The sequence below is a fragment of the Amblyomma maculatum genome, chromosome 2 (genome assembly GCF_055883805.1).
Source record: "Amblyomma maculatum isolate TAMU_Amacu chromosome 2, ASM5588380v1, whole genome shotgun sequence".
Taxonomy (NCBI): Eukaryota; Metazoa; Arthropoda; class Arachnida; order Ixodida; family Ixodidae; genus Amblyomma; species Amblyomma maculatum.
The window spans coordinates 150,301,321-150,323,864 of NC_139345.1; the positions used below are offsets into that span (position 1 = coordinate 150,301,321).

General features: G+C 43.2%; 1 protein-coding gene across 3 annotated transcripts in view; it reads right to left on the reverse strand.

The window, feature by feature from the left end:
• Positions 1–22,544, reverse strand: part of LOC146200165 (shootin-1-like) — a 51,998-nt gene that overhangs the window by 17,240 nt on the left and 12,214 nt on the right. For all 3 annotated transcript variants that reach the window (XM_084595393.1, XM_084595395.1, XM_084595394.1), the window contains 8 exons: positions 21,911–22,005; positions 18,389–18,584; positions 13,103–13,200; positions 12,137–12,218; positions 6,525–6,619; positions 3,117–3,263; positions 2,092–2,230; positions 936–1,053 (listed from right to left, as the gene is read on the reverse strand). In XM_084595393.1, coding sequence (XP_084451519.1) covers positions 936–1,053; positions 2,092–2,230; positions 3,117–3,263; positions 6,525–6,619; positions 12,137–12,218; positions 13,103–13,200; positions 18,389–18,584; positions 21,911–22,005 — 970 coding nt within the window. The remainder of the gene's footprint in view (positions 1–935; positions 1,054–2,091; positions 2,231–3,116; positions 3,264–6,524; positions 6,620–12,136; positions 12,219–13,102; positions 13,201–18,388; positions 18,585–21,910; positions 22,006–22,544) is intronic.

A 22,544-nucleotide genomic window follows, 5' to 3' on the forward strand; every position in this document is an offset into this window, starting at 1 on the left:
GGGTCATTATATTTATCTCATTTACCGAAAAATGTAGGAAACAAGAATGATGGAACAAGGGCACGAAGTATTCGTCCTCAGTGTTCCTTACTTTTGCCTGACATTGTTTCGCTCTAAATGAAATTAATATGATCACTGGAAACCAACTAGCCTGTCAGTTAACTTGGGTGAAATAGCGTGTGGCTATGAATGTTAAATGAAGCTTGTGCACACCATTCAAAAAGAGCAGGCACTGATACATTCAACACAGTAAGGAACAGAAAGTAAGGCAAACAGGCATAGGACCACCAACACGAAACTTGAAGCAGTTGTGGCATGGTGATGACGATAGTGAATGCTGCTGTCGGTAATGACAGACTGCGTATGTCAATGCAAGTCTTTGCTGTGAAATCACCCGCATTTCTGAGGTATTGCCTCTCAAATAATATTAGCACATCCTTTGCTTTGTGAGTCATTGCCATTTTATTCCCCTCCCCCTCCCCCCCCCCCCCTTTTTTGAGTCCTTGGCACCTTTGACTGCATTAAAATTTTTTTCTTTTTCATTACATCTAGAACTCCCTGCTCAGTGTTATATTTATAGCCATATTACTTATGTGCAAATACGATATTTTATATGTACATTATAGAAAGCAAGCTGGCTGGCGTTGAACAGCCTCCATTTTGCTAATTACTACAATGTACAATGTGTTACATTACCATGTCATAGAAACATGTTTAAGCTTTGGTCAAAGTAACTATTGGTGCCTTGTTCTTGTTGTTGCAATGATGTTATGAACCAAGCAGTGTTTTCTTTTCATTCCATAACACTCAAATAAAGGCCCTCTTCCAATGCAATGTTTAATCAGCTAGGCACTGCCCATATTACTTCTCACTTTGAGCACCTTGCTCGAACCGATGGTTCTAATGAGCATGCATGCACCTAGCGCCGAACCCACCTGAGCGGGTTGAAAGGTGGAGGGGGTGGCGGAGGCGGAGGTGGAGGAGGTGGTGGTATGCTGGCAACAACCGCTGGAGCCGAAGCCTTCTGCTTCACTTCTTCAATGAGCTGTCTCACTGCAGCAGCACCATGGGAAAGACAAAAACAAAACAGGAGTTGGTCTATCGCTTGAAACAAATGTGAAAGCTTAGTTGGAGTCAACTACAAGAATGTGATCGCCTCTCCACTACACCCCACTGTCCAGTAAATTTTGTCCAGCAAATTTTAGAGAGAAAAATAGCTCTATAAAAATGGTTGTTCTCATTTAACAACATTTAACAACAATACTGGGAAGTACGAGATATCAAATAGTCTTGGAACTGACTGAAACTCACTTATTTCGAGCTTCCAATTTGTTGCACTGATGCTTCAGTGCCATCAGTATCAAGTGCATTATTATAAAGGCTTCCGTTAAACTTGAAGAAACTTTCACACCCCTTCACGCCTGAATTATCGAGAGTTGACATACGAAACTAGAAGTATGTATCAGAGAATGTGCATGGTTTCTAGTTCTAAAAAGCCCATAGAGACAGAAGTATGTGATATCACACACTCCTACCCTGTCAGTATACTGTGTGTCCATGCATGTTTGCATGAGCAGCTCCATGTTTTTGTCACAGTGACCGTGCATGCTACACATCCTTCAGTGGCTAGCTGGCTACAAAAATGTTCTGCCAAGTAAGAAAACATGGCTTCGTTCAACACTCAAGAGTTCAATATGGAGCTAAGACATTTTTCGGTACTCTAACATGAAACTGCCAATCACTTTCCCTAGCATGCATCGAGACATTTTCGTTCTTGGTCAAATCCCCGAAACTAGAAAGGACTACCATCCAATTCCCAACTGTCATCACGGAGAAAATTTTTCAACCTTACTGTAACAAGCATGAAGCAAGTAAGAGAGAAAAAAAAAGTTCCTTTCTTAATTTCAATTTCCATTGAAATAAATTAGTCTTTTAGAGCCGGGCAAACATCAACATGGCCAAAGGGAGCCACAGAGGCAGTCTTTACCAGGAGCAATGAACAAGACCACAAGGCTGCATAGAGTGTCACTCGAGCGCGGATTAAGTATGCCATAGTCCACAATGCGGTGTTCCCCTGCCCTTAGATCTCACCCCTCTCCTCGAGCTGTTGCACCCTCTTCTGGGATTCAAACAGCTTCTGCTCGGACTCTGCCAGGCACTGCTTGAGCTGCTCCACCGTCTCTCCGGACTCGTCCCGAGCAGAGTCCAGCTGCTCACGCAGGGCACACACCTGGTCATGGGAAGGGGGGCCCCAATTAGAGCCTCGCAACTCACAGAAAAGAAAACACCTGCCGGCGAGAATCAAAGCCTACTCATTTGCAATGCCATCGCATGTCATAGACATCATATTGTTAGCAGCAGGCAACTTCATGTCATCTGGCCACCTGCTTTACATCATATCTACGTGAGGATCCCTGTGACTCATTCAGCTGGCGTATGCACCGGGATGCAATTAGGCACTGCGGGACTCATGCAGTGCCTAATAAACAGTGGAATAAAACAGATGGCAAAGGGCATAAACAAAGCAGGCACAATGCACTACTAAATGGCTTTGGAGCTATTCCGTATTGTTGCACAGTTGTGACAGCAGTAAAGCACTCGGAAAGATAACAAAGGGCTTCTTAAATAAATGCGCCAGGGGCGCATTTTCCATTACAGAGAAAATGACAGTGTCGCATCCCAGTGACTTTGAACATAAACAAATAAACATTATAAAGCCTCACAATATTAAGCAAAATGCTGCGATACCCTGCTGAGCAATGAAGAACATTGCTTTTCACTTTCTTCACTGAGCAGGTATTCTGCTTCATCACTGCTGTGGGAAAGCAGATCGAGCATAAATTGCGAGTCAGGAAAATAGGGACGGCTTTCAATCTCTGGCCTCAAAATGACAGTTCATCATTCAAAATGCATCATTCAAAATGCATCATTCAAAATAGATGTGCCTGTAGCTAAACAGGTACACAGATTACATGCACACCTGCAAGTATGAATTGGTCATTGCCTAATGTTTTTCGCCATTCAGTATTTTCAATCAACTACAGTAATGAGCTCTGTCACCGAGCGCTCCAGGAAGCGGCCTCGAGAGCCTTCAGCTGACAATAAGCATCACCCACTTCGGCCTCGTGCTCTGCCTTGGTAGTGGCGGCCTGCATCTCGAGCATCTGGATCTGGTCGAGGGCAGACAGCAACCGTGCCTCGGGCACCATCTGACCCATGAGGAAAGCACTCTGGCGGACGGCCGCATTGCGCTCTCCTTTCAGCTGCACAGAGGAGAAAAAAGTGACAGTGAATGCCGACACTGACGCCGGATTTTCTGAGTAACGGCAGCTTTAATGCTCTCGCATTAAAAAGGTGATGAATGCTGCCATGTAGACCCTTCCCAAGCTGAAAGCATAGCTGGCTTCCCCTACATCACTCTCTAGCAATTAATTACTGATACATTTTTTTTTCCCTTAGCAATTCCACACCAACATGAAGAGCATACTATTAGAATGGTCCTCCTCACTCTATTCAATTCTGCATCTCACCTGTTGTCAAAAGCTACTCACTCTTCAGAATTTTTTTGTGCAATCTCTGGCTCCTTCACGTGGTCAGTAAATTGTATATTCTTAGAATTTCCCAACTCCACACTAAACGCCCTGGCTTTATGCACAGCTGATTTGGTCACTATCACCATACCCCAGGTTTAAGAAACGTGTCCGAAAAAATGTGCCAAGAAAAAGTATAGGAAAATTGCAATGCAACTGACTATTGTGCAGCACTCAGGGTGGTGTCATACTACCCTCCGCTTCCAATTCAGCATCTCTCTGCAAGTCAAGTTGGAAGCTAGTTCTCGACAGGGGTTAGAAACGGTAACATACGTACTCCGTTTGCATTCAAAACACTGCAAGCGTAGGTGTTCAATAAGAAGCAAGACAGCCGCCGAGGCCTGGATTCGATCCCGCATCCTTGGGAACAGTAGTCGAGCGCCGTAACCACTGCGCCACCCCGGCGGGGCAGTCCACTGAGAAGTGTCACAGATACTGTCATTAAGTTGTACATTGGTTTATAAGGAAGGAAAGGCACAGTATCTGTGACACTTGTCGACTGAAAAGCATCACAGATACTGTGCCTTTCCTTCCTTATAAACCAATGTACAACTTAATGACATTTAATACCTTGCCAAGCACTGTGCCAGCCTCTCAATGCCAAAAATTCGTGGAATGAAAAGGGCAGCCTTAAAAGCTTTGTCAAGTCTACTGTTAAGGAGAAACTTAAGCTTCCTTCTAATGGTTATCTCCAAAGTGAACAACAAAAACTCTAGAGGGTATTTTCGACAGCTAAAGTGTGATGAGGTGAAAGCCATTACAGTACAGCTATTATAGTAGGGCGCCTCTATCTCCCTCTCTTTTTTCACTCCCACTTTCCTCCCTTCCTTTACCATGAGGTTCAGGTGCCCACGAAGACGTGTGACAGATACTACTGCACCTTTTCTTTCCTATAAACCAATTTGAAATGCCACTGATGCCCGCTGTATTGGGTCTGCTTCTGTTTGCTGTGCGGTGCATCATTCCATGAAAGGCACGGACGCCTTGGATCGGACGCCAAATGAGGTCAGCTTCGTATATGCTTGAATCGCCTCATGACGCCAAGACCAGTCCTGACGGTACATTGCGTGCCCTTTGTTAAACGCAACCAGCGTTCTCTTGAACGCGTCAAAGTTCACTGCCGTTCTGTAATTGGCTTACAAAAAATGAAAGGCGCAGTATCTGTCACTCACGAAATCCCACTACAATCGAACCCGGATATATTGAATTTTGGTTATATCGAACTCATGGAATATCCCCTAGAAAATCTCATGTAAAAGTATAGGAAAGCCGCGTCATAATCGAACTCAATTACACCAGTCGTTCGATGTATCTAACTCCGCACCACAGACTGGAAAGTGCGCCTTCCCCAAAGACGATTGCATCACCCTAGGCCGTTTGCCATGTGACGTTTTCAAGCCACGCGCGGAAGGAATGAGAAGGGACAGTTCGGCAACGGCTGTTCTAGAGCAGCGCCCATTCCTCAGAGGCGCGCATCTGCGATTATCGTTTCCCGCGTGCCAGCACGTGATGTTTGCAAGCCATGTGCGTGAATGAACCAGAGAGAACCGGTGGGAACGAGAGGGGAAAAACGCGATAGACCAAAGCGCAAGGGTGTGCCCATTCTTTTGTCGATCTATTCTCTCCTTCCTCTCTCCCGGCCTTTGTTCGCAGTAGCACGCACTACGCATGCGCCAAGCCAGCTCAGCCTGTTTTCAAACAGAATGTCGGAGGTGGCTGTGGCGCCTGCGGATGTTAAGAAGCGGCAAATCTCTCTCTCTCTCTTCTTTTTTTTTTTTTTTTTTTTTTTTTTTTTTTTTTGCGAGAGTTGTTCATTCTTATCGTTCTGTATGCACGGAGCCTTTTATCCTTCCATGTATGAATCAACAAAAGCACACGGTCAGCTGCGATCATGACACTGGCTTTTAGCATTTTTCACTTCAAGCAGCATTTGCAGCTCTCAGGCTTTCCAATGATTTTATTTGTTTATTTATTTGTACCCTCAGGGCTTACAAGTAGCGTTATAGAGGGGCAGTGGACTACACCCGCCCCAAGCGCGGCGTGATGAATCGAACCAGGCTTGTGCAATCAAGCCATCAGGGCACTTTGCCAAGTTTGCTCCCCGCCACCACAGGAGCTATCAAAAGATAAGCATACCCTGACGTTATCGCTGCGCAGCAACTTGGCACGCTGCCAAGAAATGAGCTGTGGATGAGACAACCAAAACGGAGTGGCGCGCGCCATCGACATGCAAGCAAAAACGCTCGTGATTTCTGTAGCGGCAACACAGGAACCTTGTTTTGAGCTGCCGCGGTGGCTTGAGCGGCGAGAGGGACACAGTTCCAACAAGTTGGAAATTTTTCGCTCTGTCGCTGCCGCTTGTCGCTGAGATCGCTCAATCACTTGCATGTGAGTGAACTGGCCCTAACGCTTTTTTTTCTGGCAAATTCTCGGATGGGTTCATTATGCGAGTGGGTCGATTACGGGACAAATACGGTATCGTTTTTTTGCATTGTAAGTACCGTCACAAGCCGATTTCTGTATATCGAATGAATTATCAATATATCGAACTACTATTTTGTGATCCCCTTCGAGTTCGATATATCAGGGTTTGACTGTACTACCATCCTGACAGTGGACAAGGAGAATTATGGTGTACCTATCACGATCCCAGGCGTGGCGCAGTTAGTTAAAGCACTGGGCTGGGGATCAAAGGGATGGAGGTTTGATTCTTGGTGGAGATAGCATTTATTTATTTATTTTTAACTATCTTGATGGTAGACATGGCCGATGATGTCACAAGGTGATAACGTCACAATGTCACAATATCCCGCGGAATCTCGCGAAGTGTGACACATCGGGCACCGCCATTTTCAGAAAGGCCGATACACGATACACATGCACCATCCAGGAGCTAACCTGAACTCAGCTGAGAAGCAACAAAACGGGACTGACCCTGGCGGTCTCCCTCTCTCGGGCTCGGTTCCGTTCTGACTCGTCCTCAAACTTCTTACGCAGTTCGAAGAATTCCCGGGCAGCCAGCACGGACACTGCAACGAAAGTACAGTGTGTAGGGTGACAACTACACACACAGCAAACTGAATAACCGCACGAAGAGGCAAAAGAAGCCAGCAAGGAAATGATTAAGTCTAAAGGGAGCCCCAGTTTATAGCTAAAAGAATACAGTGGTTGGTATTTTTTTACTAAACAATACCAATTGTAAAAAACTTTGAAAAGTCATTGCTTTTGCCAAAACAAAAATGAAATTACCTTCCCTCTAAGCTTTGAAAGCTCCTATCCTTCTGTTTCTTTCGCTCATTCAAAACCATTTGCGTTCAAAATACGAATGAGATAAGTTCCTTAAATGACCTTATAACTAAACCCTGAAGATATGCTAGCTTCTTTCACACACAGACTGTTCACTTCCTATAGACACATACGACTTACATCATTTCTACTTCAGTCAATCCATCTTTAATGACCATGTTAAGCTGTTCCGAAAGACGCCTGGGCTTAGCAAATAGAAATTAAGCTCGTTTCAAAGTATAGTAATTGTTATGAGTTGCTCTGAAATCATGTGTGAACAGGAAAGTTTTCTATTCAAAGTGCGACCACATTGTTGGCAAGCACTTTTTCATGGATATTAATATTTACACAATGCCTTTCAAACAGTTTCAATACATAAAGAAAACCAAGGGCACTCAAAATGAGGGGGGCATAAAGAAATGTTTCCATCCTTTCTTATTTAATTTGTTTTAACGGTACATTAGTACTACTGGAGAAGTCGTGGGTTCCGATCCCACCAGCGGAATGTGGTTGCTTTCTTTCCATTATCTGATGAATTGTCAACTGGGTAAAAAATGGTTACACCATTAACTTTTCATTAACCAGCAATACAAACTTAACAGAGAAACCCAATAAATATTTCCCTTTGCCCTGCTCGATTTCGGCTGCTGTCGGCTTCCTTCGCATGGATGTTCCGTGATCTCTTCACGCATCTGTGCCTCCGTAAAGGGTACAGATAAATACATAAAATGCCACAATATCTGCCTGCCCCCAATGAGAGAGGCTGCAGCTGGAAATAATCATAAAGGCTGCCCTCTATCTAATGCCCACCCTTTATCCCGGCCTTTTTCACAAGTCTCGTTACCTATTACACCCTCACTCTTCCTGTAATAGCACAATCCACAACAGTGGATCACAACGTAATACTAAGCTGTTTTTCCTACCATTGTAGCGCCAAAAGGCTTTTTGTTTTTTTCCCCCTAGAAAATTAAAGGCGAGCAATAAGTGGTTTACCAAGCCTGGCTTACAAAACCTAGTACACATAAAATAACCTTCAATAACAACTTTCTCCAGTTTCATTAGGTGCCGAGTTTAGGAGACTCACCACATACCATCATCATCATCAGCCTGAATATACCCACAGCAGGATGAAGGCCTCTCCCATATTTCTCCAATTAACCCGGTTCTGTGCTAGCTGCATCCACTTGACCCCTGCGAACTTCTTAACCTCATCCGCTCACCCAACTTTCTGCCACCCCCTGCTACGCTTTCCTTCCCTTGGTATCCTTCACCACATATGCCATGGAAAAAACCTAACCCTCACAGTAGGACATTAGGTCTGAAGGAAACCAACTTGTGGAGCATGTGGGGGCAAAAGTCACAACCATTGAACAAAAGAAAAAAAAAAAGAATTTTTTGATTATCGTTGCAATTAACTGTAGAACTATTCCAAAGCACATATACAAGTTTCATTACAACTTGTACAGTAAAAATAGAAAATGAGAGTTAATTACATTACAGGCTTCACTGAAGCAAAACAAGCGAGTCTCAAAACAAAACTGTCTGCGAACACAATTTTCAAAGCGCACCTATGTTTACAAACTCGCCCAACAAAGTATCTTGGTAAAAGGAATGGACTGTGGAGTGGACGGTGGAAGCTGTTTTGTGAAGAGTGAATTTCCCCTTTTGGGAACAGGGTGCTCCCGACAGCCTGTGCAAAGCGGAACAGTTGACGAAACCGAGAAAAAGTCGCTCTTACTTGGGTTTCATCTAAAATGCGGACAACGATCATCCAGGTGTTCATCAGATAGAATGACTGTGATGCAAACTGTTTCAGACCAGGATGTCTAACCAGAATTTTGGGGGGTTCGGTTCTGGTTCGGGTTCACGGCTTTTGGGTTTGGTTTTGGCTCCAGACACATTACGTTCCGGTTCAAACCAGTTCGGGCAGGTTCAAATGGGTTCAGAAGGAAAAAAAAACCTAGGGTGTATTTTTTTTTTTTTTTTGCTGCAGTTTTTCAGTGCTGAGCTTTCCTGTTCCCGTATAGAATAAAAGCTGAAAATTCATATAGTAGTCTATCTGTTTTTGCTGTTGGTTTACTATAACCATAACACAGCACGCTGAGCGCATTCCCATAGGATCGCATGATGGCTCAGCGTGCACAACACATCACGCACTTCCTGCGCTGCAACCGGATTAAGTCACAGCAAATCTTGAAACGCAGGTCGCACTGTCTACACGGAGGCTCCTAGTTTGTTTGACGAGCATCATAGCATTTTTATACCTTACATTGTCGTCTATAGCTGGAGGCCAGCTCAGTACACTCCAAAGCATAACGAAAAAACAATAATAATTATGTAATTAACTAAGGAGCGCTGCTTTTCTTCCCCTGCTAGGCCTGTCCTCACCTCCCTTTTCTAGGCAACAAAGACTTCGCAGTTTACTCAAAATATTATGCCAATGTACACCCAAGCGAAATATCTGTCCCTATACAGCGGCAGTCTAGGACGTACCTATAGGTTGCTCCCTCAGCTGCCCCTTACCGCCTGCCTCATTTTAACTAAACACAAATGCAGACAAGCAGGAAAAGAAAAAAAAAATGGCACCAGTGTCCTAAGGCCTCGGCAACTTGTTCCCCGATCACCCACAATGCGCCACACGATGAAAGTCCTTTCACTGTGTTTAATTAGTCTTTCCTGGAAGCTTGAAGAAATACTCTTGCATTTCGGTGCCTCCTTCACAAACTAATCGGGTTCGGCTAATTAGGCACAAGTCCACTACCACGCCGGTCGCAACCGGGCAAGCAGTTGGGCCTTGGACCATCACTGGCACCTATGCACTCTCTGTGTCGCGGTTGCAATGCTGAAAATACTTTTTTTTTTCTTTTCGATAACAACATGACAATTTCAGAGAGCCTGTGTTTTGTAAGCACTCTCGTCCACACGAGTGGCATTGGTATGAAGACTCCATTTACGCTTTCCTCTCTCTTCTTTTTTTCTGCTTTCTGTATTGCTTCTTCAAGCTAACCTCTTCCGCCTCCTCAACCACTTTTCTTTTTTTTTTTTTTTTTTTAGTTTTGCAAGCTGCATTTCACCGATTGCACAATTACTGCCATTCCACCCCCCCTCCTTTTTTTTTTTTTCCCTTAAGGCCTAGCTGCACGTTCATTCGGTCTGCTTGCTCTACCCATTTTTTACATTTGAACATCAGAGCTTGACTCCTGGTATAGTTCTAACCTGCCAAGAGAAATAAAACAAGTAGGCATCGCTAGAGACAAATCAAAGAGAAGACAAAAGGGAAATCGTTTTATGGAATCATCTGTGTGTTAAATCCAAATACAACTCAAGACAGTCCAGTAAATTGTTGCCCAAGGCAGCCTTCCCACCATCAACATCGGCTTATCATTCCGAAACCTTGCTGAATCCAATTGCATGTTCTGGAGTCGCACTGCATATGGCTGCTATGCACGTAACATGTAACTCATTCAGATGTCAGCGAATGATAGGAAAATAGAATAATTTGCGTGATATTTTTTTAACAAATCTGCCATTTAGTTTTTGAGTTATGTAATTATGTAATGTAATTATGTAACTGAACCTACAAATTGTATGCTATTCTTTCACTGCCTGGAAAGCCTCACAAATGGGGCAACTTTCTCCAAGAATGGCTCCTATGTGCAATGCAGCGGCCACCCCCAACCGTGTTCCGGATGAAATGATAGCTTGACACCAGAGACTGGTGCTATGCACGTGGCAATACATTTTCCCTTGTTCTTGTCATCTTTTTGCCAGGGACGATTTTTCAATATGGTTGGGATATTTGCGGTGCACAGAGGTACTTTGGAAATAAGCGAGAATAAAGATTTACAAGCAGTAATAAAAGAAAAAATAATGAAGGTATGTTACCAGCAAAAGTGGGTTGGAACCGCACCGCTAACCGGTTCGGAACGGTTTCTCCCATTTGTTCCGGTTCGAATTCAGTTTCAAGAGGGCGGAAAAATTTTGGGTTCAGTTCCAGTTTGACACCCTGTTTCAGACACTTTTTTTCATGGCTGTTCAGTAACTCAAGGTTTCGGTTAATTTCGGCATTTTGTCTGTCCCTTGAAAGCGAAATTAACGAAAATGTATTATATTTAGCAGTGATTTAACGGCTCAACCTGATTTAATACAGATCCTTCCAGGAGAAAAAAAGCAGGTATAGAGAATCCTATATAAAGCTTATACTGGATTTTTTAGTAGTGTGTACACTTCTGCAGAATTCTAATTTAATATTATATGCAAGTACCATGTGAATTCTGAAATAAACATGATGAGCAATAAGTCCTATTTTCTAATATTTCATTCTTATTTCCACTGATTAGATATTCAATATTCGAAGGCATTTTTTGCCCATATTCATATTTAAATTCCTATTTGAAAATTTCTATACTTGCACACCTCTAATTACAAAATTTGAAAAATGTTTCATACCTTCAGAATGAAAGTTTTTAGAGTGAAATACATTAACTTCCTACTTCAGTGTATACAACATTCTTCTTTAAAACTGCACAGAAAATGCAAAACTTTGGTGCTTGAACAAATATTATTTTCTGTTTCAAAACAAATCTAGCACAAATGGTATAGCTAGTATTTTGCTTCGAACACTTTCAGTGCACAACAAATAAGGAAACAAGAACAGGCATGCTTAAACCTTTTTTTCCCCTGATGCACATAGCCATTACATACAATAAAAGGCTACTGATTCATTAATCACATCAAAAATTTCAGACAGAGCTCCTTGAACACATGGAAAACAACAATGTGTGGCTGCTTAGAAAAATGCATAACTAGTAATGAGTAAAAAATTATGGACAATTTAGTCAGGTTAGGCCAAATGTAAATTAAGTGTGCTAGCATATTGGATTTTAGCTTAGTTTCGAGTTTGGCTGGAACCTCGGTCTTCAAGGTCAACAAAGCTTGCAGCAAAGGCAGACGAAATCGGCAATTGGAAAACTTTGTACACTTTGTAGTAACACAACCTAAAATTTTAGGGGCCACTTCACACGCCTTAGAAGGATGTATAGTGCTTTAATGCAAAGGTCAGCGAAGCTTATCTCATCATGTCACCTTAGGCTGTAAACAGCGGCAACAAAGTACTTAAATATTTCCTTCTAATCGACAAGCAGATTATGGCTTCACATAGATAACCATTTCCTGTACCTTTAAAAACATTTTCAGTTCTAGTAAGCCATCCGTATCTTCCCCCTTGCAATTCACTGTGCCGAAAGGTGACCACCACTCACCTCTGTTGAGGCGGCCCATGCCGTCTTCCATCTCAGCCAACCGCCTCCGGCAACGGTTGTGCTCGGCACGCTCGGCCTCAAGCTGCAGCAGAGGGGTACAAAGAAAGAAACTAGAGGAGAGTCTCTGGATGCGATACGAAATGGAAATTTTGATGCAAATGTACTGCACCAGTTTCTTTTGTATGCTGTGGGCGCTTTCAGAAAACAGAGGTGTTCTAGCAAGCAATTACAAAAGTTTCTACCATATAAAGCAAGCACAAACACAAATGCTCTTGGTAAAAAAATAAATGTGCCGAAGAGGCTCTAGAGAATGCATTTGGACATAAGAAGTAGCTCTCGCAGAATGCCATGATTTTGACTGGAAATATGATGTGGCTTTAAGTGCAAAAGCAGATTACAAAGGTGCCATATATGTGTGTGTATTATTATTTATTGAAGACAATAAATTGACACCTGCATTTCTGACATCTGGGTCCAACTAAGAGAATAAAACAAAAAGGAAAAGATACTGCAAAAAAGAAAAAATAACTGCGTCATATTTGTCAGCCAACAGGATTAGTGAGAGTGAATTCGAAAATCACCTTTCCAAGAGTGCATTTGCATTCTTCGTGTATGGCACTACTTGTAGGGCTCAATTTTCTTAGGGTACCTAAGCAAGAAGAAACCAATCTGAGACCCTCGTTCCCGAACCTGATCGTCTCTGCACGACGCTGAAGTTTTTCCATCCTTGAGTGAGCATGAACTGCTGTGCAACACGGGCACTACATTTACGATGGTTTTGGGTCGTCTGCTTTTCCGATGCAATCATTTCTGTGTATCATACTTGTCTGTATCGCCGCCATGCTGCCACTGGACAGACCAGTGAACTTGATGGGCAATAAAACCCAAATGAAAATGCTTCGTTTCGACATGCGCCATAACAAAGTGGCACCGCAGGAAAGCCAATGATCAGTCAGGGCCACTCACAGCAGTGAGAATGCGCTCATTTTTGATGACCTGGTTGCGGCAAGCACTCTCGCTCTTCTCCAGCTCCCCCTTGAGGCATGTGACCTCTAACCGCAGATCTGCATTGGGACCAAAGAAAATGAGCTAAAAATTAATGACTCTCATTTCCTTTTTTCTTGGTTGCCATGCAGTGAAAACAGCAGCACTGAAATTATTCACATGACAGTATCATGCAAGTGTCATATCGCACAGTCAAGACACCAAAACATTTCCTTCGCTGACTAATCGACAAATCAGAACAAACTTTTGCTTTCATAAATTACGTTCTTACCTTATGTCCTGCCATCTCCTGACATTAAATGTTGACACGATACTCTCACTACCAACATTACTAGAACAAACTCAGTTTCACAGCTCCCCACACCGGCCAGCGGAGAAGTGTGTCCCCGGTGGCGGTCGCGTGAACTAACGACGCTACAGTCAACTTTTGCTCTTTGCCGGGCGGATAGTCTGCTACACGCAGCGCAGAAGCATGGAGTGGCCGGCACATACATAGCTTTTGCGTGCTGCCGTTGCACTATACATGGCAACATTGTGACAGCTTTGGCTTCGAACCCATGTATTACCTTGGAGAATGTGCTTGTGTTATGCGAAATTCACTTGTTAATGCCACGAAACAAGTGTGAGCGCCGTCGGCTTACTCACAAGCACTGTTTCTTGCTTGAATCCCTGGCCTGTGCTTTTTATGTAGTATGTTCTTTCAAGGCATAGATTCTGTCAAGCAAACAAATTAGTCAAATTTTCAGTGCATAGGAGCTCTCTAATCTTAGAAGGTAACGCCGTGGGTGTCATGTTTACTACTGCGCTGTGCAGGTTGCCTCCATTACATGCAGAAATCTGCTAGCCAGGCTACTCAACTGGGCAGCCTGTTCATGCAGTGCAAGAAGCTGGCTACTCGCGTCAAATGATGTAGTGAACAAGATAATCAATGAACGGCCTCTGTCGTTGCCTAACCAGAAACTCTTCTAATGTTCTACCTTTTACGTATGGCGCGGAAGGTAGCTCCAGAACCGCACTCTCGCACTCACAATATAGCAAGGTAAAAAAAGTTTTGTTGCTGTGTCGTCTAAAACAATGCCAGATGTGAAAAGTTATTTAATGAATTTACTGAAAGAGGAATCGGTGAGAATGGGCGTGCACACTGCGAAAGGAAATGACTGAACAAAAGTGAGTCTATTTAAAAAAAATTCTTGCGAGTAATCACAGGAAGTTGTGATCTAGTCTTAGCCGTGCCCTTGAAAGATGCTCCCTTCCCCTTTACACACACACATGCGCGTGCATGCATGCACGCACACAGAAAAGAAACGACATAATTTTACTGCTAAGTTAATGTAACTTCCCGCTAGCACTGGACTGCAGTTTTAAAACACGATATTCAAGGTATCTACAAAACCGGAAAGGGCGTTAGAAGCTGATTGAATGAACGTAAGGTATTTACGTGCATTAGCATATGAATAAAATGAGCAAAAATGCAATACTGTCAACAACACTAATGTCGTATGCAAATGAAATGCAGCAAAAAACCAGAACTTGATTTCATCAACATAGACAAACATTGCAAGATTACAAGCAGTGCAGAGGAGAACATATAATACTTTTTTGGGAAATATTTGAGTGGGCAGCATAATCTCTTTTTGTCTCCAGTGAGAAATGGGCGTTAGTGTCCCTAACTTCTCTTGACCATCTTTTGTTGCATGTGATTTTGTACTGCTTCAACAGCAAAAAACACATTTGCAGCGAATGCACTTCAATGCGTGAATTAAGGAGCTCATACGCTTGGTTGGTAGCATATCTTGAGCTCATTAAGAAGCTTACTCGCTTTTGTGCTTGCCCGCCTTACAAAAATGCAGTTAAGAAGCCATTCCACATCATACCTCAGTCCATGCAGGCATTTGACGTGCCAGCCATTGCAAGTCTGGAAGGCCTTGTAGACGCTGATCTAGACCCTCTTCTGAGCTTTTTAGGTGCTTATCTTTTAACGGCGATATATCTTTCTTTCTTTCTTTTTACTGTCAGCTGCCCCAGCTCGCAGCATGCACTTTCTACGCTGCATGCTCAATTATTTTGAAGTTGCTTTGATTTTTGAGATCACCTTGCTTGTTGAATTTCTCTGCAGTTCTTATGATGTCTCCTCTCTACGCATTAGCTCTGAGTTGCACCCCGTGCACAATTTTGTAGAATTTATATCCTTCAAAAGAGCTTCTACATAACCAACGCTCATAAGAACTTTATGTGCAACTTATAATCACTGCCGTGACAACTGCTCACCAATGACAAAAGTCTTCTTAGCAAGGAAATTTCCTCGCCCTCATGGCTTGTCTATTTCCTCGTCGCAGACATACTCAGATTTCCTTCGAATTGCTGGTATTGCGACAAACTCAAAATGATCGATCATAATCCGTTTATGCAGCTCAGCTGTCCGATTTGTGCTATGTAGTACAGATAGGCCCTTGGAATCTTGCAAGTTAGCTTCCGGCATTGCTGACGAAACACACAGATAGCGCAATTATTAGGGTTCTTTCTCTTCGGTATATAATGCCTTTTGCATTTAAAATATATATGTGCCAGCAAGGAAATAAAGAGCTTTGCTACAGGAACTACATCACGAGAGTATGTCAATATAGTTCCTCTTCTAAATGCAGATCAAAAATTGTTCACTTCGAAGTAAATTATCTCTTCTGTGCAGAGCTTGTGCCCACCATTTAATCTCGAGGGCAGCTATAAGTGACACGAACAAATGACGGACTTCCAAGTAATCGATTCAATAGGTGCCGTTGCCCCTCGATGCGAAGCATGAAAGCCGTCATGAAGAGGCCTGATTTTAAGCAAAATATAGCAGAATGCTTAAGCTTCGTCTTAAGAGAGGACGCAACAGCGTCTTCACCGTCATCCCTCATTTAGCCAATTTAAGCATCGAGAGGCTGGTATGTAGTTGGCAAAGCGTTAAACGTCTACAGTGCAGTCCACTTATAATGAAACCAGTTATAATGATATATCGCTTATAGCGATAAAATTCTTGTGATTTACCATTTTTTTCATTGCACCTATGTAAAAATAAACCAGATAAAACGATCGAATATCGGCGGTACATCGGATACAACGATAGATTTATCGCCGCCCGGTAGGTGAAAATTTGACTGAATATTCAATAAAAGATAATATATTTAGAAGACATTGACGTGAAAACTCGACATATGCGGCAAACGGTGATATGCGACAAAAACGGAATAAAATGAGCACTATAATCATCGCAATCGCAGCAGCGCAAAGGCTGCTGCTGCAGCCATATCGTCATCGCCATGATTCCGTGTCCGTGAAAGATAGCGACCACATAGACGGACGGCGCGATAGCTCACGAGATGAAACAACAGATTCATCGGGATGTTTGGCAGGGTTTCAAGGTTGGAAGCTTCGTGAAAAAATACGGACATTCGCACTTAACGATTTTAACGATCATCCAGGCTGGGGAAGTCCTTCAGTTCATCCAGCCGCTAATCAGTTTCGTGCACGCAAAAAGGACTGCTGCCAGCATACACGCTACTGGAAGCGATGCAATGCTCACAGCGATTGTCAAGCTTCAGCTGCTGCTCAAGCGAGCATGAATTTCCGACTTCTTTAAGTATGCTTAAGTTACTTTATGGCTGTTGATATATACTGTAATGCTCTTTAAGATGATTAACATTGTTCAACCCGATTACTCATCGCTAATAAGTAGGCAAGCCTAAAGCATGGGAAAATATGTGGGAGTCCTTTTTTTTCTTTCTTTTTTTTATTTATTTTCGCCGGTCCAGATATAACAATCATCGGTTATAACGATCGGATTTTCAGGTTTTCTCAATATTGTTATAAGTGGACTGCACCGTATTTGGCTTGATTTTAGGGGGAAAGATGCAGCATCTCCTCGATGCAACCCTATGTTTACAGTGAACGGCATAGAATTAGAGGCACACATGTCAACGGCTTGAATCCTTGTCACAAACTAGACTCAAATTGGATAAGAAGGTGGATGCCAAATAAGAAGCCAAGTTGCATGGCACCACACTGAAGGGCTGCATTATAATTTAATATGAAACAATGTGCATATTTTTCACTTATAGGTTACTGCGATGGTAACGCCTTTCCGCCTCGACGAGCTACATATGGTATCGCATAATAAAAGGAAATGAAATTGAAAAGAAGACGTTACTAGAGAACGGTTGTGGTGGCGAACAAGTCAACAGTGCTGTCACACTTGTTTCACAACATTAAATTATGCATCACACAAACTAGTTCTCCAAAGTATTGCATGCCTTCGAAGCCAAAGTTGTTGTAATGCAGTTATAATTGCATTGTAGCCATGCAGAGTGCAACGGCAGGACGTGACAACTATGCGTGTGCTGGCCGCTACAACGCTTCTGCGTCACGTGTAGCAGACGACGCGCCCGGTAAGGAGCAAGAGTCGACTGCAGTGCCGTTAGTTCTCGTGACGGCCACCAGGGACACCTCTCCGGGCGGAGCTGTGAAACTGAGTTTGTTATAGTAATGTTGCTTAGTGCACACTCTCTTACTGGCAATGCAGGAGTGCGGTCTGACAAAGCGGTGGGTAGCTTTCAGTGTAGACTTAGGTATCATGCACAGTACTTGATAGAAATACTTGATAACTACTAGAACTACTTGACGATAAACTACATATGAAGGCAATACGTAAACAAAGCTATGAAAACTTGGACATAGTGGAAGATATGAGCCCTAACTGCTAGAAGCAATACCCATTTCTGCACATACAAGCAGTAATCCATTTATTTTGGGAGAGAAATAGTCTTGCCACTAGTCAGCCAACCTGACACTGAATACAAAAACCTCCAGAGCCTCCTCAATGGGGCACAAAATGAAGAAACAGCAGCGTCCTGCTTTGTTGAGAAGCTTGCTTGCAAAACTTGTCCACAAACTGACATATTATGTGTTGTGCAAAATTTTATATAAGAATGTTTTTCTGAAATACCTTGCTGGCTCTTAGAAAGTACATAAAAGCAGAAACTGGATCCTTTCAACCCAAGAGCATCAATAATAAAAGGCCTTTTCTTTTTTTAATTTCTACAGCAGAAGAGCAAGCACCATGCGCCCGGAGGAGCACATAAATATTTCGCAAACTGGGTTTTATGAAAGGAGTGGCATCAATTATTGTGCACGCAGCACCAGGAATGACAAAGACAATCCCTCGGTATACCGTGCACATTTGCTGTTTGCCATTGACAGGGACTCCCTGACCTGCAACTGTCTGCCTCAGATGCATGACATCTTCATCATGCACAGCAGTGCCATTGCTGGTCAGGTCGGGGGGTGTGGACGATGCAGCCGAGAGCGCTGCAGGCGGAGGTAGGCCACCCAGGTCTTCCCCCGAGGCAGCCATCTTGTCCCAAAGCATCTGGGATGTGCGTCGCAAGTTCTGGTTCTCCAAATACCACTAGGGGTGAGAGAACCAGCAAACAAAGAAAAATCAGCAGCGGTTCGACACTGCGGGACTTGAATATCAAGCATTAGTTGTGTAGCAATGCAGTAAGAGGAGTCGGTCACGTTATTGCATAAACTGTTTATTATTGAAGACTTTTACACACGTATTATAATTTTAATCCAAATTGGCCGAGGTCAAATCATGTTCACTGTAGCGGAACGAGGTTGCACATCAATTTTGCTTCAAATCTACCGAGGTCAAAGTTGGATGTGGCCTGGGCTAAACTTGGGGAGTTACCATCGTGTTTGCCCTATCTGAACGAGGTTGGACGTCGGTATTTTGTACACATAGCGATGTGCCCAAGGAGGTACCCCTGCCACAGCGACGGCATATATCACTAGGAACTGCATTCCTTCATTAGAGGTCAAATCCCAGCATTCACAGGCACTCTGCACATACAGCATGTAAATGTGAAAGCATTACAGGAACAAAACACAAATGGCACGCAGCAATGAAAAAAATAAAGAGAGAGAGAGATGCATGCTTAGAAAGGTCAGGTAGTGAAACTGTATTTCTTGGATGTGGCATCAATATTATGCCCCTTCGGCAAAGGTGTTTAAAATGACGCCAAGTCTCTCAGTAAAATGCTGTCACTCTCGCACTGCTTCATGGGTTTTCCAAGCTGCATTCGGGTCAAATGCCATTCGAGCTGACAAAGCATCGTGGAGACATTTGAGCGCTTCAGATATGTTTGAAACACGACCTATGAACCCTCATATGCAGCTTCTTCAAGCCGAACTTGGAAAACAAAAAATCGTAACTACCTGCAATTTCACATACTTTGACATATATTACATCATTGTAGTACTTTTCTTTTTCTTTACTGTGTCCTATGTTGCCCCGCCGCGGTAGTGCAGTGGTAAGACGCCCGACTACTGGAGTACCCGGATTTGATCCCGACCTCAGGCATTTACATCCAGGCAAAACGAAGTGGCGTCCCTGTGCTGTGGGATGTCTCTGGAGCCCTCCACTTTCACTCCCACCTTCCTCCCTTCCCTTACAGCATCATTCAGGTGTCTACTCTAGAGCCATCGACTAGGACACCTTTCTTTGGTTCCACTTTCACTCCCACCTTCCTCCGTTCCCTTACAGCATGGTTCAGGTGTCCACAGAACAAGTGTGACAGATACTGTGCCTTTCCTTTCCTGTGAACCAAATATTATTATTACTGTGCCCTCTGTAACTACGCAACATGCCAGCTCAGGTGGTCAGATCTGGTCTCTATTTTGCTACCCTAGTCTCAGAGTCATACTACTAATAGCTGTCGTCGAACCGAACTGAAAGCTTCCCTCCCCTTTACCCCCATCCATGGCCATGAGCCTTCCCATTCAATAAAGATCAATGAATCTCTATTTCAATGCCATTCGTAATTGCAAACAGGAGATCGCAACAAATACTAGTGCTGAGCCTTGCAGTAGAAGAAAGTGAGATGAACACCTATAAAAATAGCTTCACGGCTAGAGGTCTAAACTCAAGTACAGCAAGAAGCAAAGTGAAATGATGTCTGTGACAAATTTTTGCGGTCATGAATGGTGTCCTTTGCACATCCATGCTTTATACTTAAAAGACTAATTCTAAACTACCAAAATGAAACTCCACAGCAGCATTGACACTGCCGTGCAGTAAGTGAATGTTGACCCTTCTGACTGCATTTGTATGAATTGCTGTAGAGCTCCACTGGGTATCAATGCTATTTAGAGTCTGGTATATCATTCAACTTAAATGACTTTTTACTGTGTCCAGGTAACGAAGGTGTGTCACAATCAGCGACAATTACTCGGTGCAAGTGCCTAGTTCCCCATTTCCTCAACTGTTTACCAAAGGTGATCAACCTACGCTATTATCAGGTTACAAAAATAAAGAAAACAAAGCCCCTATCATTCTGTCATACAGACTGATAAGAGGCAGGGCCCAGTGGCCACTATCTGAAAGCAAGTGTACATGCCTGAATGATTGGGCTCCTAAAACCTATACAGTGAAATTCGAAATCAAAATAGAAAATAGGCCTTCACTTGTACAAATGGTGAGCCCAAACACTTTGCTACAGCCTTCAGCATTCATTTTCAAAATAAACAAGACAAAAAGAAAGTACTGGTACCATCAGGCTATTATCAATGATATCTCTTGCTAGCCTTCGAAAAGGTAGCACAAGATGTACATGTAATGTAGACAGCGAGAAAAAAAACAACTATCGGGGATAATGAGCTGAGATCCTTTGAACATCAGACTACCAAGCTGCAGTCGCTATCTGCATCATCCCATCACGGTTACTACTTCCCTTTGCATGAGTGTTATGAAGCCGGTCTGTCTTACTTCAAAAGAGATAAAGAGAAATTAGTTTAATTGGCAACTTTGGTTTGGTTTCTCTCTTTCCACTTTCACTCTACACCGTGGTTCAAGTGTCCACAGAACAAGTGTGACAGATACTGTCCCTTTCCTTTCCTACGAACCTATTTTTTTATTATTATTATTATTATTATTATTATTATTATTATTATTATTATTATTATTATTATTATTATTATTATTATTATTGCTGTTGTTGTTGTTGTTCTTGCTTGGTTGCCAAGGAAGGAACAAGCTTATTCCACCAGCTGATCCTCGTCAAGATCAAGCAGGCCTTTCAGGAAATTGGGGGTGGTTAAAGAAAGTGGGAGGGATTGACCGTGACTGGGCATGAGTTGAGGCAGTGTTTAGGTTTGTGTAGGGTTCAAGACGGCTAGGGTAGGGTGGGGCAGCTAGGAGGCAATATGAGCAGTTCCAGGTAGTGGTGTACGTGCAATGTGGTTGCATTTCATGGAGTACACAAACATCACAGCTACGTTGGGTTGCAGTACCAACATGCGTTGATGATCATCAGTGCTCCAACTGAAGCTTTTGGGTTAACGCTACATCTTTGACCAATTTTGATCCTCTGTTAGATCACAGTGAATGGGAAAATATAGATCCATTATGGGTTATAATTTAACTGATATGATGAGAATCAGGAGATGAGAAATATTTAAAGTCGTCATTAACGTCTTGCTACATGCTTTACTCGATGGCAAGAACTCTACAGTGCAGTAATCAATGCATCAATGAAAGGCCAAAACATGCTGAAATGCACTCTGCTAATGTGACTCATGACGGTTGAATGCGGCAAGTGGCACTGCATTCAACTGGAGCTCATGCCAAATCATAGCAGTTTGTAGCTGATCAAAAAAAAAAAAAAGTTTACTGATGGAAGATTCCTACTTTTCCTTCAAACGGAAGTTAGCTAAGGAGGGGACACCACTAACCTGAGTGGCCTTCTTGAGAACTCTGGAGGTGGCCTTGGTCTCGGCATTGTACTGGTTTCGGAGCATCCCGTACTCTTCGCACACAGCTTCTGAGGCTGCGACAGAAAACACCACACCATCCACACCCATGCAACTTCACCACACTTCCCTAAGGAGCTCAGACTGCTCGCCGTGTCCGCTTTCCCCGCTCACGAACTGCACACACCAATGCTGCCCTCCCCTCACTCATGCCACGACTGGCTTCCATCGTCGCAGAGGATGTGCGCACACACATGCACGAGGAACTAACTGCATTCGAGCAACTAAATAGAGGGCCTTATTACGTTTCCAATGGCTGCATTGTCTCACATTCTGCCGATAAAGCAGACACAAACAAGCAGGAAACAGACATCCATCTGTGGTTTTGAGTCATCACAGCATCAATTCTTCTTTGTTTATGCGTGCCAGAGTTGACGCACGCCCTATTAGAGATAGCAACACAGGAAACGCACTGGGAGAACTTATCACAGGCACAGTGGCCACATAACGAGAGCTACAGAACCAGAATCGTTGTCACTAGTGATAACGCCAGCTACTGGCGTGAGAAGCATATGTGTGAGTTAGGAATAATGAGACGTTTCATGAGAAGTCAATG